This window comes from Hevea brasiliensis, chromosome 6 (genome assembly GCF_030052815.1).
Source record: "Hevea brasiliensis isolate MT/VB/25A 57/8 chromosome 6, ASM3005281v1, whole genome shotgun sequence".
NCBI classification, from domain to species: Eukaryota; Viridiplantae; Streptophyta; class Magnoliopsida; order Malpighiales; family Euphorbiaceae; genus Hevea; species Hevea brasiliensis.
In genome coordinates, this window is record NC_079498.1 from 198,907 (window position 1) to 216,181 (window position 17,275).

The 17,275-nt window shown below is 30.7% G+C and overlaps 1 protein-coding gene and 2 long non-coding RNA genes across 3 annotated transcripts; all 3 read right to left on the bottom strand.

Moving 5' to 3' along the window:
- Positions 1 to 624: 624 nt before the first annotated feature.
- LOC110663103 (uncharacterized) lies at positions 625 to 3,989 on the bottom strand. The gene is made up of 2 exons (XR_009149327.1): positions 2,823 to 3,989; positions 625 to 2,509 (listed from the first exon to the last, which is right to left on the bottom strand). It is a non-coding gene; the product is annotated as an uncharacterized LOC110663103 (long non-coding RNA).
- A 2,538-nt stretch (positions 3,990 to 6,527) lies between these two features.
- On the bottom strand, positions 6,528 to 7,899 carry LOC110663104 (probable CCR4-associated factor 1 homolog 11). The gene has a single exon (XM_021822335.2). It carries the CDS (start codon positions 7,770 to 7,772, stop codon positions 6,639 to 6,641), a length of 1,134 nt encoding a protein of 377 aa, XP_021678027.2. The 5' UTR covers positions 7,773 to 7,899; the 3' UTR covers positions 6,528 to 6,638.
- An 8,399-nt stretch (positions 7,900 to 16,298) lies between these two features.
- LOC110663088 (uncharacterized) lies at positions 16,299 to 17,275 on the bottom strand. The gene is made up of 2 exons (XR_009149606.1): positions 17,032 to 17,275; positions 16,299 to 16,923 (listed from the first exon to the last, which is right to left on the bottom strand). It is a non-coding gene; the product is annotated as an uncharacterized LOC110663088 (long non-coding RNA).

Genomic DNA, 17,275 nt, shown 5'->3' on the forward strand with positions numbered 1-17,275 from the left:
AAGGAATTGGAGGATGCAATATGGAGTTGCTGCTTACAACTTTGTGTTATCTTGCACCCTAATAACAACAGAGATCTTGTATCATCAATGTCAAGCACATAAATGAAAGAAAGGAGGATGAGGACCTACGAATTATGGTAGTGAAGTTGAATAAGTAGAAGAAGAGAATGAGAGATTAAGTTTTTATTTATTTTATTTTATTTTAAATAGGACCCACATTTATAATTAAAAATTATTTTCAATTAAATAATTGATGCCACATCAGCAAGTATTAATGGTGTTATTTTATGTGGTAACATAAGAGAAAAAAATCTGTTAGGAAATTTATAACTTGCAATGAGGTAAAACTTCATCTTATTTTATCGTGACAGGCAAAAGAACAAACCTCTTTTACAGAAATATGCAATGATAGTTGTTCCTGGTATCATCAATAATAATCCATTCAAAATAAAAGATCAGGGGAAGTGGGTAAGGATGAGAGGGAGAAAGAGACTGTAAGATTAAGGGAAACAAATTTTGTACCTGACACGAGAATTTAATGTTTTCGAATAATATACGTGGTCAAGGTATGCTATTGACCAACAATTGGTAATTACTGCCTATGGATCAAGTTGAAACACCAGGAGATCAAAATACAAACGATTATCTATCGACTCCAGAGAAAAAGCCAAAAGTTTACATTTCAGTTTTCCAGATTACTTTGAAGTTGAAGATTAAATAAACTAAGAGCTAAGAAACCAAGAAAGGTTCAATACAAGTCCTGTAAGCGGCACAGGGTGGTGATAACAATCATATATATGTTGAAACTTGGACAAAATATCAACAGACTTTAGCAAAGATTAAAGAATGAGCACAACAATCCAAAACCAGAAACTAATCTCTCTGATAAAGCGGAAAAATGCCCACAATCCATAAGTCTATGTCTGTCAATTTTGAATTAAAAGAAGTAACCAAATCAGGAAGGAAACTTGCCTTATAAAATGAAGTGAAAAACAATGCAACATTCTGAATAAATGCCTGTAGAAGCACCAGACAACAAAGGCAAAAGTTAAAATCTGAAATATATTGTGTTGAGCCTTGAAAGGATTGGAAGAGTAAACTGATCACAAAGCACAAGCAGCAGCAATTTAGGTGGTACAAAACCGAAATAATAACAATAATCCTGAAATAGTGCTAGCATTAATAAATGTTCTATGGTGATTAGAAACTTCTTGACAGTAACACTGAATGTCCTATACAATATTATCAACAATAATATCAGGCCAAAGTGAACAAGGAGTATTGTCCAAGGTAAAGGGTATGTTCTAAGTTCTAAATTCTAAAACAAAATTAGTATAACCTATTTTTTTTACTCATTCTTAGCTAGCTTATTCCTTAGATCCTTGAGAGCATCAGCATCTACAACTTCGGAATCAAGACTCTGCTTTAACAATATACCTTGAAAAGAAGAGGACCTGTGAAGATTAACAAGTTAATAAACCAATCTTAGTATCACGAGGCAATGTACTCTTCTACTGAACTATAAATCCAGACCAGTAGAGTGATAGAGAGAGATGAAAGGGTATTAAATGCCATAAACCAATCCAGATTCAGTAGATGCAACTGAAATTACTTGTGACCCCACCAGTCGGTAGATAAGGACGCATTGTTGGAAATAAAAAATTCATACTTCTTATGTTATATAAACCGTTTGCAGTAAATAATATGTTCATTCAAATGGAACACACCATTGTTCTTGGAGCATCCTCTCCACTTCTTTAAGTGATGCCTTAATCCACACCCAAAACATTAAGAAAGAAGGAAATTAAACAGTTCAAGAAATAAAATAAACTATAATCAATTATGATTTTGAATTGGTTAAAAGAATTTTATTTAGAAGTGGGATGTGATTCTACTTGTACACACCTGTACTTCGAAATAACCAACTTTGCCAATATTAAGTTGACAGTACTAGGGTCCCATTTTAACACAAAAAGGTCCATGAACACATGAGGATCATCCACATCACTCATTACACAAAAGTATTAGAAAATCGTTTGATAATTCCATTTTTACTAATTTTAGTGCCCAACAGAGGCAAGTGATGAACAGTAATTCCGCAAACCCTTGCCATCAAAATAATGCATTTCCTGTAATTTTCTCCTCGGGCTTATGATCTAATGGACATGAAACCTAATCAGATTAAAGCTTCACACTATAAAAACAGAAAAATTGAACAGAATTTGGAAAGAGCAGTAATAATAGAGTGGGAACAAGTTACCCACATCAAACCTCACGGTCCTCACCATACAAATGAAACTATGCTGCTCAGTACCAACAGCAAAAACCCTCTCTTTACTCAATGCATCAGCTACCTCCTTCAAATGAGACTCTGTTTCGACCCAAACATTGACGTCGTATATTTCCTACAAACGTATGATAATATTCACTTCAAATTCAACCCCAACTCGAGGGTTCTCTATCAAAGTTGTGGTCTCCCGTTCATATGAATGCAAATTCGAAGAAATCTCTACAACACCATCAAAATTTGAATATTAAGTGTGTTACACCATGTTTGGTTGCTAATTATAATTCAGCTTTCAGCAAAACCAAATCTCTGGTAACGATGATAGAGCTTCAACTAACAACCCAAGACACATTCAATTTCCTCAATCTCCCTCTGTTTATTAACATTTTAATACCAGAAATCTAAAATTTACAGCTTAACACCAAATTAAGTCAACAATTTAAAACCAATCAAGGCCACATCAACAAATAAAAATCTGTAACTCTAAGATCCAATCAAATTCCAACATAAGAAAAAGTGGATTCCAAGAAATTACCCATGCAAGTAGTTCTAGAAACTCTGGTGATAGCGACGAAAGAAATCCCATGGTGAGAGGTGGCGATGGTGGCAAAGCGGACAAGAGGCAATCGGCGATGGCATGATGCGCTATCAACGAATGTGAACTGGTGCATCTGTAGCCTAGAACTGCTAGGTTTGTTATGAGACGGATTGAAGATAAAGATATGGGAGGGAGTGGACATTGTTGCACAAAATCTATGTGAAAATGCAGACATGAAAGCAGATTTGCCCGAACATACTCGCCGATTACAATTTGAGAGAGATTGAGAGGGAGAGCTAAAGTAAGAAAGAAGGACAGGTAAGTGAGAGTGAAGGGTTTTACATGAGATATTAGAGAGAACCAGAAAGAGGGAGAGAGTAAGAGCTCTTAAGCGCCAAACTGATAAAAAGGAGGGGGATTTTGCACATTCTTAAACAAGGGCACCATTGGATTAAGTAAAACTTTTAAACTGCAGCCATTTCTTGTTTAATGCAGCAGTTTTGCCAATCTACTGCAAATTTTTTTGTAGAATTGCAGCAGTTCTAGTAGAGGTTTAATCATCGGCAACAGTTTTTCTACTGTTGCTGACCATCTGTTACCAAAAGCTCATTATGTAGTACTGAGCTATACCCAATCACGCCAATTATTTTCACATATAAATTATTCAAACAACCGGAATTCTTAAATCAATTTATGATCACAAAAGAATTTCTTTAATCATTCATTTAGTTTGCAAATGGTAATTTAAACAAATTAAATGAACACCTAAAATCACGAACATTAAAAAAAACCGCTAATACATATAAAATCCCGCATGTTTCTCCAACTCATCTTGCATAAAATAGACATCCCTTATCTTGTAAAAAGCATGTCATGTCAGCAAACTGTCTGACTCGGCCTGGTGGCAGTTCCCGACACTTGATTTACTTTAAGTGTCTGAACCACTCGATCCAAACCACCATATAAGCCATCACAAAACCTTATTTTATGTTTCAAGTCCTAAACAATCTCAAAAAAGCCTCCAAACCACTAGGCAAGACTCGGTGCATCAGGATCTTCACTAAATATCCAAAATAGTAAACACTGTGAAAACCTAACTCATTAAGTCATTGCACACAAGTCTCAAAGATATCATCATGTGCAACGAAAATAATCATCAATAAAAATAATAAAAATAAAAAAATTTTAAAGTTATATTGACATGATTTAGACTCCAAATATCTGAATGGATAATTTTAAATATAGACTTAATTTTATTATTGACTCACTTGAAAAAGAAAATACGATTTTGTTTTTCAAGTTGATAGGACTCACATTCAAAAAAAGATAAACTACAAAGACTAATAACTAATTTTTACAATTTGACAAGACTCGGATGACCCAGACGATTGTGAAGAAGATCAGCGGAAGTGGTAGAGGCAAGAGCAACTAGAGAATTTGAAGTAGAAAGATGGTACAACCCTTGTGACTCACATCCTACTCCAATCATCTTTCCCGTACTTCGGTCTTGCACAACAACAAAGTCAGCTGTAAGGGTGACAGAACAATTAAGATTTTTAGTTAATTTACTAATGGAGATTAAATTATATGGGCATTCTGTTGTGAACAAAACTGTGGTTAAATGAATAGATGAAAATATTTTTACTTCTCCTGTGTCCTTAACTAAAGTTTGTAAACCATTAAAATACGCTGCACATCATTTGTATGTAAGGTTTTCACCTTGGTCCAGACTTTGCAACAGGTTTTACAAGGCTCAAAAATATTAAGTAATTTTGGGTCTAGAAAATGCCACAAGAGACTACATAGTTGAGTATCAATCTTAGTCTAATTAGCTCTATTTGTTAAAGCTATATCTATGGCATTTTTAACCAAGTGGTCATCATACTCTTGCCCCATAAACCATAATTCCACTGATGCAGCCCAAAACATATAATATTGACTTCCTACTAATTTAACAGCAGTAATAGCTGGTGAATTACCAATGGAAGAAAATATGGGTTTGAGAATCTCAGAACCTATGTTGGATATGGGTGTGAGAATCTCAAAACCTGTGTTAGAGGCTGTATTGGAGGACTCCTCAATCTCAGACATGTTGGCAAGAGAAGCACATTGAAATGTTTCTCAGAAATACGTCAAAAAAGCCTACTATATGAAAAGGCGGTGATAAAAAAAAGTGAGAAACAGGTGACGGGACCAGCGTGATTGAGCCTGATCCTAAGCTGGGTAAACCACTAGGCTAGGCTGTGACAGCTAGGGACTCCTAGAAAGTGACCAAAAAAAGAGGGAAAGTTCCTCCCTATGAGGACTTTGTTTCAGATTTCAAATCAGACTCACCGAGAGCTCTGATACCATGTAAGAAAATAGAATAGAAGAAGAATATTGAGAATGACTGAAGAGCTTAATTATTCACTCAAGCCAATGATGTCAATTTATAATCTGTACAGGACAACTAAATAAGAAATATAATCCTAATTAAATACGTAATTTACAGGACAACTAAATAGAAAATACAATCATAATTAAATACGTAATTATAGCCATGATTCTAGCACCTAAATATATTCACACAATCACTATAGATACACATATCCTAGCTATTTATGGTACATATATTAACAATTGTGAAGTGGTGGAGTGATAGTGAGGAAGGAGAGAGTGAGGGGTGGCAGTTTTATATTTAAAAGAAAAATTATAAGATTTATAAAAATTCAGTTATTCTATAATTATGAATTATAGAATGTGTACTTATATTTTATTATGAGAAAATGAGCATGTATTCTTAGAATACCTAACAAAACCTCGAAAGTAAAGGATAAATTTTAATAACTGTATCTGAACTTGTATGGTTGTAATAGTATAGCCTTTAATTTCAAAATGTAATATAAAATTTTATTAACTTTTAAATTTTATACAATAAAATTTATCTGACTTCCAATTACTGATTTTTTAGTTAGATGCTGATATGATCAAATCCAGCGTGACGTTTAATCAACATTTTTTTTTCTTTTCTTATGTAAAGTGTAAAATTATTCTCTCTACACTTAAAAAATTATTTTCTCTACAGAGAATAGAAGGATTTAATTTACACATGACTTGAAAGAGGAAAGAAAAATGATGACTAAATATTATATTAAAACTGTTTAAGTCAATATCTAACTAAAAAACTAGTGAGCAGAAGTTATTAGAATTTTACTATATAAAATTTAATAGTTGAAAATATTTTATGATATATTTTTAAATTAAAAAATTATAGTGATATAATTATATAAATTCGAATATGATTGCTAAAATTTACCCCCCAAAGCAAGAGATGGTGATGAAGTCCGCCGGAAAGTAGAGGATGTTGCTTGGAAGGAGGGGAAAAAGAGATAGCGTGGCATTTGAGCGTGTGTTGAAAACTAAATAAGAAAAAAGTTGAACGCCTGTTTTCCAAAAAAGAAAAATAAAAAAAAAGTTGAACGCGTTGGAAATTTTGACTAGGCAATCCAACAAAGACTGGGTCCATCATCCGTGAATGTGAAACCTGAGAAGCCTCCATTATTTTATTATTTGTTGATTCTTGTAGATATGCGACTGATTCAATGTATGAGGTGGGTGGATAAACGAGTACAATAATAAAATCTATATATATATATATATATATAAAGTTAGAGTATTCTCATTGAATTTAAATGTTTTTCTTAAATAATTGTACACATAATATTTCTTAACAATATATTAATATTTCACTTATTATTAAATAATTTTACTAAAAAAATATTAATTTACAAATTATAATTTAAACAAATTAAATGAATACTTAAGTCTGAAAAGTCAAAACACCTCTAATCCATATAAAACTCCAGCATGTTTTTCTGGCCCATCTTTCAGAAAATAGACATCCCTCATCTTTTGAAATGCGTGCCATGTCAACAAGCTGTCTGATCCGGCTTGGTGGCATTTGCCAACAGCTCGATTTACGTCGAGTGTCCGAGCCACCCGATCCAAACCACCATATAAGCTATCACAGAACTTTATCATGTGTTTGAGGTCGTAAACTCTATTCCCGAAGAACACCCTTAACAATTTCAAAAAATCCAATAAACTACAGGGCAAAACTCGACGTGTCAAGATCTTCACTAAATACCCGAAATCGTAGGCGCTATGAAACGTAATCCAACTCACTGAATCATTGCACACGAGTCCTGAAGACATCATCAATTCGGCAAAACGAGTGGAGTCAACCCCTTCTTCTTTATTTTTCTCGAAGTCAATGCCCTGACGTCTAAGCAAGTCGATGGACTCGGGAGAGTGAGCATCGCGAGACACGTCGAAATCTCGAAAATTGAATTCCCAAATGAATCGATTTGCGGTGCCGAGGTCGGGGAGGTTGCCATTGGAGTCAGAGAGAGTGAGGCCCACCTGGATGAGATTCAAAGCGTCGACGTTAGACTTAAGGATTTTGTAGTGATCAGAGGGGCGGCGTTGATGGGAGTAAGGCTTTGTGGGGTCGAGAGAAGGGCGGAAAATAAGTCCAGGAAATTCGGTATCCATGGAAATGAAAGGAAAGTCATCAATAAGATCGCGGATGAGTTGGAATTCGCATTCTAAATTAGCAGACCAGACTTCTCGGATGATAATTGGCTTGGAGTCCATGCTTGAGTCTTGAAGAATCATTCTAAAGATCAAAAAGAAAAAAGTGAGTGCGTATGATAAGAGCAGAGAAGATTGAAGTGATGATTGTGAAGTAGTGGGGGGTTTTGGCGAGGAGGGAGAGAGCACAGAGTGGCAGTTATATATTGGAAAAGGGAGTGATGGTGGTGGGGGCTGGGGAGTGGAGGATGTTGCTTGGAAGGAGGGGAAAAGAGACGGCGTGGTATTTGAGCGTGAGTTGAATGCTAGATAAGAAAAATGCTGAACGCGTCGGAAATTTTGACTGGGCAATCCAACGAAGACTTGGTCCATCATCCCTGAATGTGGGACCTGATCAGAAGCCTCATTATTTGTTTGATTCGTCAATTTGGTGGGTTCCAATGGATTGGGCTAATTTCAATGTATGTGGTGGGTGATTAAGCTGAAAGGATAAAGAAAGGACGTGGCAATGGATTTTATCTTTTTTTTTTAATCGTTTATTTTTGTTAAATTTACTTTCATGAAATATATATATATATATATATATATATATATATATATATATATATATTAATAAAAAATTTTATCAAAAAGAAATTATGTGTGTATTTAAGGAATTAATAACGATTTCTAATTTTTAATATATCACACCAAGAGCTAATTAATTTTAGATAAACTTTACAAAAACTAAGATAATTTTTTTAAATGAAATATATATCTATAGTCCATGAATCGTAGATTATATCATGAATTATAAATGTCATCGCTAATTAGATTGATTTAAATAATTAGAATGTTTTTATATTGATAAAATGAAAGAACTTGCATCAAACACGTGTCACGAAATTGAGCTTAAAGGACTCATTTAATATTACACAAAGCATTAAGCCTTGGTTGTTGTCCTTCGGAAAGATGAAATTTTCATATCCTACGTTTCGTTTTATGTATAAAAATTATTTTTCACGAAATAGTTATAGGGCTAAATAAATCATTAATTTTTCTCGAAATTCATACTTAAATACCAATTTTTAAATGAAATTCTTAATTTTTTTTCTTATATTTTTCAATACATAAAAAAGACCAAGAAAAAAAAAAGAAAAACTACAATAGAAAAATACCACACGAGTGGAAAAAGTTTTTCACTATTTTCAGGTGGATTTTGAGAATAGGATTTCCTGTACATAGATAAGCTCATTCATCCTACCATTCCTATTTTAATTCACTGCGTACTTTTGTGTTATTGAATGTGGGGAATCGTAATACTAAGGTCAAAATGTTGCCAAAAATTTAAATTTATATCTTAATCCAATTTTTTTAATTTTAAATTAATTATCTAAATTTAAAATTAAAAGGAGCTTAAGGTGACATGACAAATAGCATTTTTAATTGTATTCGTATGGTTATCGCTTACCATGTATATTGCTTAACCTTGCCATGGTTAAATGACTAAACTCCAATGAAAGAGAGAGAGGGAAAAGCACCATCACAAACTCGTGCTTTATCTAGATTACTTTAGTATTGGTGGTAGACTGCTAAATTGTATGATGGGGCTTGACCGTTTTGAGTGATTTTCATAATAAGAGGTCAAATGCTTGGCAGCACTTGTGGCACACCTCTCTTAATTATTATATTACATTACATTGCATAAAATGAGTAATGGGTGTCCATTTTATAATTGGAAGATGACTGGGTCAATATGCACTTGAAAGTTGTGGTCAAGTCCACTATTTGAAAAAATAAATAAATAAATCCACTAATCTCTATGCATATTGAAATTAAATCTCTTTCTTAAATGATTTTAACACGTTAATTTAATTCATTTGAAATAAATCATTTTAAAATATTTTCTAATATATATTAATATTTTAATTATTAAAGTTTTGGTTGGTAATTTTATGATATAAACTAATCATTCTTTACAAAAAAAAAAAATAAATTAGGGTTTCATTGATCAAATTTAAATCAATACAAATAGCACAAGGAAGGCAGGACCCTCTTGAAAATTAAACACGAAATAGAATATCATAGCCATAAAAAATAAAAAAAATAAAAAAAATAAAAAAAAAAACAGAAAAAAGTTGGTTAATTTTAAATAAAACCTGATAAAAATAAATAAAAGGTGAACTTGACATGATAAATAGATTTTTATAGTAGCTAGATGACTTTTTGAATTTTTCATATTTGTCTGATTATCCAAGAACTTGTTGCAGATAATGAACACAAAAGAATTAAACCACTTATCCCACCAGAGGAATAGGACACACTATCCAATATATTGTTCCACAAATTGCATACCCATAAAAAAAAAATAAAACAAAAACAAAATAAACACTCCATACAAGATGGACATAAACATTAACCCTAACAAAAACCTACAAAACGCCTCTCAACTCTTCGGGTCTTTGAATGAAACTCAGGGTGTAAACTCAAGCACAAAAAATCATGTCATTGTGAAGAGGGAACCGATTATTCATATAAAACATTAAAAAAAAAAAAAAAAAAAAAAAAAAAAAAAAACTTGAAGAAATAAGGCGTTTCACTGGCATGAGCCCAGTTACTCCCCCACAAAAATTTGGAAATTGATCAATGCCAAATTACATAAACTAACTATTTAATTATTGGATGTATGTTATTATTATGTAAAAACACAATTTCGAAGACATCTCTTTCTAGTAATCTGTGATAAATGAATAACAATAATGGTTAGATTTTAATTATAAATTAGTTGAAATTATTTATATAATTTTTTTTAATCATTCAACTCTTTAAGTTCTATTAAATTTTACTATATTCGAGTTTTATATTATATATAGAATTAAGCAAATAATCATTCATTTACGCCTTTTTGAAATTTAAAATTTTATAAAAATTCAGTTAAATTAATTTTTTTTTGTTAATTTTCATATTTAAAATGAGAAAATTCAATTTTTTTAACTTTAAAAATTTTTCATTTTAAAAGAAATAAAATTTATTTATGATTATATGAAAATTCTTTTAAATTCTTTTTTACAAATAATTTATGCCAAATGAATCATTAAGATAGTTCTAATTTAATCAATGTGTATATATATTTTGAGCCCTTGATTTATATATCAAGGTAAAATCTCCAAATCTATTATTGCCTAATTGTTTTTTTTTTCTTATTTTTTTTACAGAATTAGTGCTTAATTATTTATTGCTTAAATGTTTGATTTTTTTTCATATTTTTTTGTTTGCTTTAAGTAGACACTTGCAATAGTAATTATCATTGAGAAAATTGCCAACAAAATTTGAAATTTAATAAAATAAATCAAACGAATTACATAGATGATTGCAAGGTTCTTGTACTAGTAGAAGCCAATGTGACAGCAGCCTATTTATAGTAATATTATACAACACAGTTAATCAAAATAAAAACTACTCTTATTTTTATATTGACAATAGGATCCAATTTTAGACAAGTTTATTCTTAACATCATCTGAAAAATATATATAGTCTCAATATATTTAATTAAAAAAAAAGGGGCAGTTAATATATTTACTTCTTTTAGAATAGGGGGCCAGGCTAATAATAATATATATGTATATGTTAATTTATTAAAAGGAAAAAGAGGTTGAAGATTGCCAACCTACCTTCGTACACTTACCATTAATGGGAAACAGTTCTATAGTAACTAGCAACAGTGTGACAATGCAAGGATAAGAGTAAATGTGCATATATGGCTAATACTACAAACACTGGTACAGCCATTTGTGTAAACTAACAACATTAATTATTTAATTATTTAACAGCTCACAGGACCCTTCATTTCTGTGCAAAATAAATGTAGGTAATGCTAAATTTTACAGTAGCATTCATATGATTTTAACTTTTATCATATTCCTCATATATCCCGCGGCACATTGCCACGGAATTGTTTAATTGTCTCCCTGTCCTATGCATCCTTTACCAAAATGAGTACCTAAAGCCAAAGGGATGAAACTAGCAAAATGAGTAAACCAAACCAATCCGCACATAAATTTTGCTAATTGTTGATAAATATGATCCACTCGAACGTTCTAATCCAACAAGCTAGAGCAGCTGCTCAATGCAACTTGCAAGAGGACGAAAACGAGTGCCACGACCTTTCACATTGGAGCTATCATACAACATGACTCTCTCTCGGAAACCTTTTGTTCCAAGCAAAACCACCGCACCACTTACCATTAGCATTACAAGCCAAGAGGGCAGTCTCAGAGGACATGTAACCCGGTTTTTAATTGCCTCGTGCAAATATTGCACAAGTTAGATTCTTTAATGTGGCGTCTTACTTGATTATGATTTGTCAGTAATCTATCTTGGATTGCAAGCCAAAGAAAAGCTTGAACCCTTTTAGCCACCGTGTCAATGCCAACGCCAGATAACTTCCATGTTGAATTGGAGTCACAAACATCACCCGTTGAACTCATATGCAAACTTGATATAAAAAAAAAAAAAAAAAAACACCCTTTGAAAAGGAGGAGGAATCTCTGCGGTAGCCCGTTGAACTCCCGTTGAACTCGTATGCAAACTTGATATAAAGAAAAAAGCAAAAAAAACTTTGAAAAGGAGGAGGAGGAATCTCTGCAATAGCGAAGCAAGTTGACAGCGGCAAGAAATATTGAAAAACAGTTGGGAACATAATGGATATAATGAGCAAGATGAGTATGAGATATCAAATTTGAATATCAATCGCAACTAATTATATAAAAAGAAGGTTAGGAACGTAACTCGTAGCGAGCTATATATATACAAGGGCACTTTCAAACCTCACCAAAAAAACCAGAAAAATTATTGAAATGTCTACTTAATTTCTTTATTTTCCCCATCTTCTTTAACAAAACCCATGAACAATTTAACTACCGAAATTCAATTCATGAAAACAACAAATCAACATCGTGGCATCGCTTCATGGCTTAGTTTATAAGAACAAAACCAACCACTTCAATACCCATTATTCTCAAATTCTTAAAAAGTCTTTGATGAGAATTGATTATGGCATTGGTATGAATTCTACTGTAGTTGCCATCAGAAACGTCAAGCTTATCAATCCCAAGCGTATGAATTTTAGATAACAAATAAAGACGTGTTTAGCATTGATGTGAAAAATGTGGTTGAACAAATTATTTTTTAAAATGTATTAATTAAAAAGTAAAAAAAATAATTTAAAATTAAATTTAAAAAATTTTAATTATAAAAATATTAAAATAATAAAATATTTTTTAAAAAATTATTTTATTAATAATATTTAAAATAATATTTTTATTAAAAAATAATTTAAACTCTATAATTTAATGTTAAGAAAAGAAAGACAACTTCTTTATCTATTTAAAAAATAATAACATGAAAAAAAAAATCACAATTTGATTTGCCCAATTATACACATCATGTACGATAATAAATAAGCAATTAATGGAGCAGTCTATAAATTTGAGAGTGGGGCCTAGCTAGGTTAACTGCGGTGACCATATGCAGGGTAGCAGAGACGTACGGTGCATTCAAAGTTTCGTCATTATCACATCATAAATAACCTGAAAGAGCTTCTATTTTAATATAAACAATTATAAATTATTTTCCTATAAATTGCATTATTCAAAAAAAAAAAAATCTCAACAATGACTTCAAAACGGAAACTATAAAGAAACTATGAAGATTCTCATAAAATTAATGAGAGAAAATCCTAAATAAATAAGATAAATTTATTATTTTACGGAAAAAAATTTTAAAAATAAACTTATTATTCGTAGTAGACTCGAACCCGACGTCTATGAGCAGATTCGACCCACACCCACATCACATATTCTGCGAGGCATTAAGTATTTGGTTTGGATTATTGGTAATGAAAGGGCATCGTCATGAATTTTTATTATTTAATTAATATATAATAATATTTAAAATCTCGGCTAAAATTATATTAGTTTATTTGTATGCAAGTGCTTTCTCCCTTGAATTAGGACTGCTAATGTTAATTTAGTGACACATATTAATTGAATGGAAAGCGTTGTGTTGGTTTATATTTAAGTAAAATTAAATTTATAATTTTTCTACCCACTTGAAATTGTCACTATAAGAAAATAAAAAAATAGTTATAAAAATTACTGATCAAATATACTTAAATTTCATTGTTAATCAATGATTACAGATAAAATTTTTTCGTTGACAAATATTAGCATAGGTAATTTTTACCGACGAAAAAAATATTATCTTTAAATTTATTGACGAATTATTTTGTAGGTAAATTTAAATTTTTTTGTAGATAATTTCGTAAGAAATTTTATTCTTATAAATTACCAATTATTTACTGATAAAATTTTTTATTAATAATTACCAACAAAAATAAATTTTCGTAGCTAATTTTTATTTAATATTTTTTAATTTAGTCCTTACTTTAAATTACCGACTATTTATCAATAAAATTTTTTATTGGTAATTATCGACAAAAACAAAATTTCATAGCTAATTTTTATTTAAAATTTTTTAATTTAGTCTTTACTATTTAATTTAATTTAATTGTTAATTTAAATTAACTTTTAAATTTTCAATTAATTTTTTTAATTTTTAAATTAAATATTAAATATTAAATATTTTGATTTAAATGAAAATTAATTTATAATTTTTAAAGATTTAATTGACTTAAGAAAATAATTACTAGTGGGGCCCAAAGTATAACCCACGTATGTGACTATGCTACAATTGCTTTATGTTGGGGAGTGATTTTCATTTTATAGACAAACTTATTACTCTCTAATCTATTCAAAAACAATGTGGGAATTTGATATTTTTTGTGATTTACAGACGAATTACAGACAGAATATATTTCGTATGTATTTTTTTAATTTTATTTTCTATTTTCTCTTTAATATTATCTACGAAAAGCGTTTCGTTGATAATTACCGACGAAAACAATTCGTAGGTAAAATTTTTTGACATCTTCTTAATATTACTTATGAAAAGCGTTTTGTTAGTAATTATAGACGAAAAAAATTCATAGTTAAATTTTTTGAGTTTTTTAAAATTTTTCTTCTTTATTTTATTCCTAATATTACCTAAGAAAAACTTTTCGTTGGTAATTACTGACTAAATATTTTCGTAGCTAAAATTTTTTGAGTTTTTTTAGAATTTTTTTATCTATTTTCTCGTTAATTACATACGAAAAACTTTTTGTTGGTAATTATCGACAAAAAAGTTTTCGTAGCTAAAATTTTTGAGGTTTTTAAAATTTTCCTTCTTTATTTTTTTCCTTCATATTACCTATGAAAAGCGTTTCGTTAGTAATTACCGACTAAAAAAATTAGTAGCTAAATTTTTTTGAGGTTTTTAGAATTTTTCTTCTTTATTTTTTCCTTAATATTACCTACGAAAAGCGTTTCGTTGGTAATTACCAATGTTAAAGTTTTCGTAGGTAAATTTTTTTTAGTTTTTTAGAATTTTTTTTCTCTATTTTTTTCTTAATACTACCTACAAAAAGTTTTTCGTTGGTACTTTCGTAGGTAATTACCAACTAAAAATTTTTTGTAGGTATTTTTTTTAAAATTTTATTTTATATTTTCTCCTTAATATTACTTACGAAAAGCATTTCATTAATAATTACCGATGAAACAAATTCGTAGCTAAAATTTTTTGAGGTTTTTAGAATTTTTCTTTTTTATTTTTTCATTAATATTACCGATGAAAATTTTTTCGTAGGTAAAGTTTTTTTAGTTTGTTAGAATTTTTCTTCATATTTTTTTTCTTAATATTACCTACGAAAAGCTTTTCGTTGGTAATTTTTTCGTTGGTAATTACCAATGAAAAGCTTTTCGTAGGTATTTTTTTTAAAATTTTATTTTCTATTTTTTCCTTAATATTACCTACGAAAAGCGTTTTGTTGGTAATTACCGACGAACAAAATTTATAGCTAAAATTTTTTGAATTTTTTAGAATTTTTCCTCTCTATTTTCTCCTTAATATTGCTTACGAAAAGCATTTCGTTGGTAATTACCGACAAAAAAATTCGTAGGTATTTTTTTAAAAAAATTTATTTTCTATTTTTTTCTTAATATTACCTATGAAAAGCGTTTCGTTGCTAATTATCGACCGAAAAAATTTTTAGCTAAAATTTTTTGTACTTTTTAGAATTTTTCCTCCCTATTTTCTCCTTAATATTACCTACGAAAAGTATTTCGTTGGTAATTACCGACGAAACAAATTCGTAGGTAGTTTTTTTTAAATTTTATTTTCTATTTTCTCCTTAATATTATCAGCGAAAAGCGTTTCGTTGGTAATTATCGACGAAAGATTTGGTCGTTATTTTTTTTATTTGGTCGCTAATTTTTTCGCCAATGTTAGGAACCACTTTTACCTACGAAATTTCATCATCGGTAAAATATTTGTCGGTAATTAGTCGGTAATTTTATCGGCAAAAATTAGTTTAAAATTTATTTCTCTTTTTCGTCAGTAAAGCGTCGGTAAATCGTCGGTAAATTACCAATGAAATTCTGTGATTGGTAATTTTCGTAATTATTTTTAACATTTCTTGTAGTGTGTAAATTTTTCCTTAAAGGAATTACAATATAATTGCTCAAAGAAAGAACCCAACATCTATGGGCTAAAAATCAATAACGAAGGAATTAATTATAACGCCACATATCCATATATGTTCCCCTTGGCTTGGAAATTGGAGAAAGCATATAAGCAACCCTACCGGTGAGTGTACTACTGATTCTGAAGCAATTATAAGCTAATTGGTGGTAGGATTCGAGCTACCATGCATGGGCCCTTTAAAACAAGTGGCAATTTAATTTAATTTATTGGCTTTTTCTTCTTCATGTATGCTAATTCATGTTCGATTTTATCCTTCATCCTTATCAATAGGAAACTCTGGATTTATTTTAACAGAGAAAAATACTAGATTAATTTTTGGTTGCAAACAAGACGAAGGATACAGCCGAAGAAAAAAAATATATGCACACACAGAGGCGATTATACCCTAAATATATTTATGTGGGTGGTTGGCCCTTTTCATTCCTCTGTCTTGTGCACAGCAAAACCAAAAGAAAATATAAGAAGAAGAAGATGAAGACGCTAAGTAACTGCAAGTTATCAAGAAAAAGAAAAAAAAAAAAAGGAAAAAGAAGAATAAGAAGAAGAAGAAGAAGGCTAGTTAGAGCATGATCAGTTTATTGTCTTCTTGGTGCTTTTGTCGCTGAGAACATCAAGCAAGACGGTGCTCTTGCACTTTGGGCATTTGGGATTCACATCTGATAACATCACGTACATGAGGCATCGAGGACAACCCGCCAGCATCATGGAACGATTTTCTGGGCTGCTGGCGTAGTTACTCATCTCTGAATCACTCTCCGATGACACGCATGAACTCTTCGGTGACAATATTTCCGATGTAGAGGCGCTAGACTCAGCTGCTTGATGATTATTATCCCTAGGCGGCGACAGATTCAGCTTCAAATCCAACTTTGCACCATTAATATGGCCTCTTCCACCCATTTCAACCTGTTGAATATTCCTTTTAATTCCTCATAATATTATTATAATAATCTGTTATATATATATATATATAAAAGAAGTTAGATTCGTAATAATATGAGGAGCGATACCTACCTGTAACTTAGCAACTACAGCAATACCCACCCACCAAGAGGGACGTAGGCTTTGTGTTCTTGTTTATTTTGGGCTCTTTGGCTTTTATATACTGAAAATTTAGGGTGAGAATTTGAGATACATGGGGTTTCTTTAATTATTAACAATTAATCGTGGGTAGGAATGGATGGTATCAACAAGAAAAGTCTATTTAATGAAAGAACTATAGGTGGATGTCCTGAATTTGTATTCATTGAATTTTTTT

Bases quoted from the DNA above. Each gene is read 5' to 3' on its own strand.
- LOC110663104 (XM_021822335.2), bottom strand. From the start codon at position 7,772: ATGATGGACCAAGTCTTCGTTGGATTGCCCAGTCAAAATTTCCGACGC.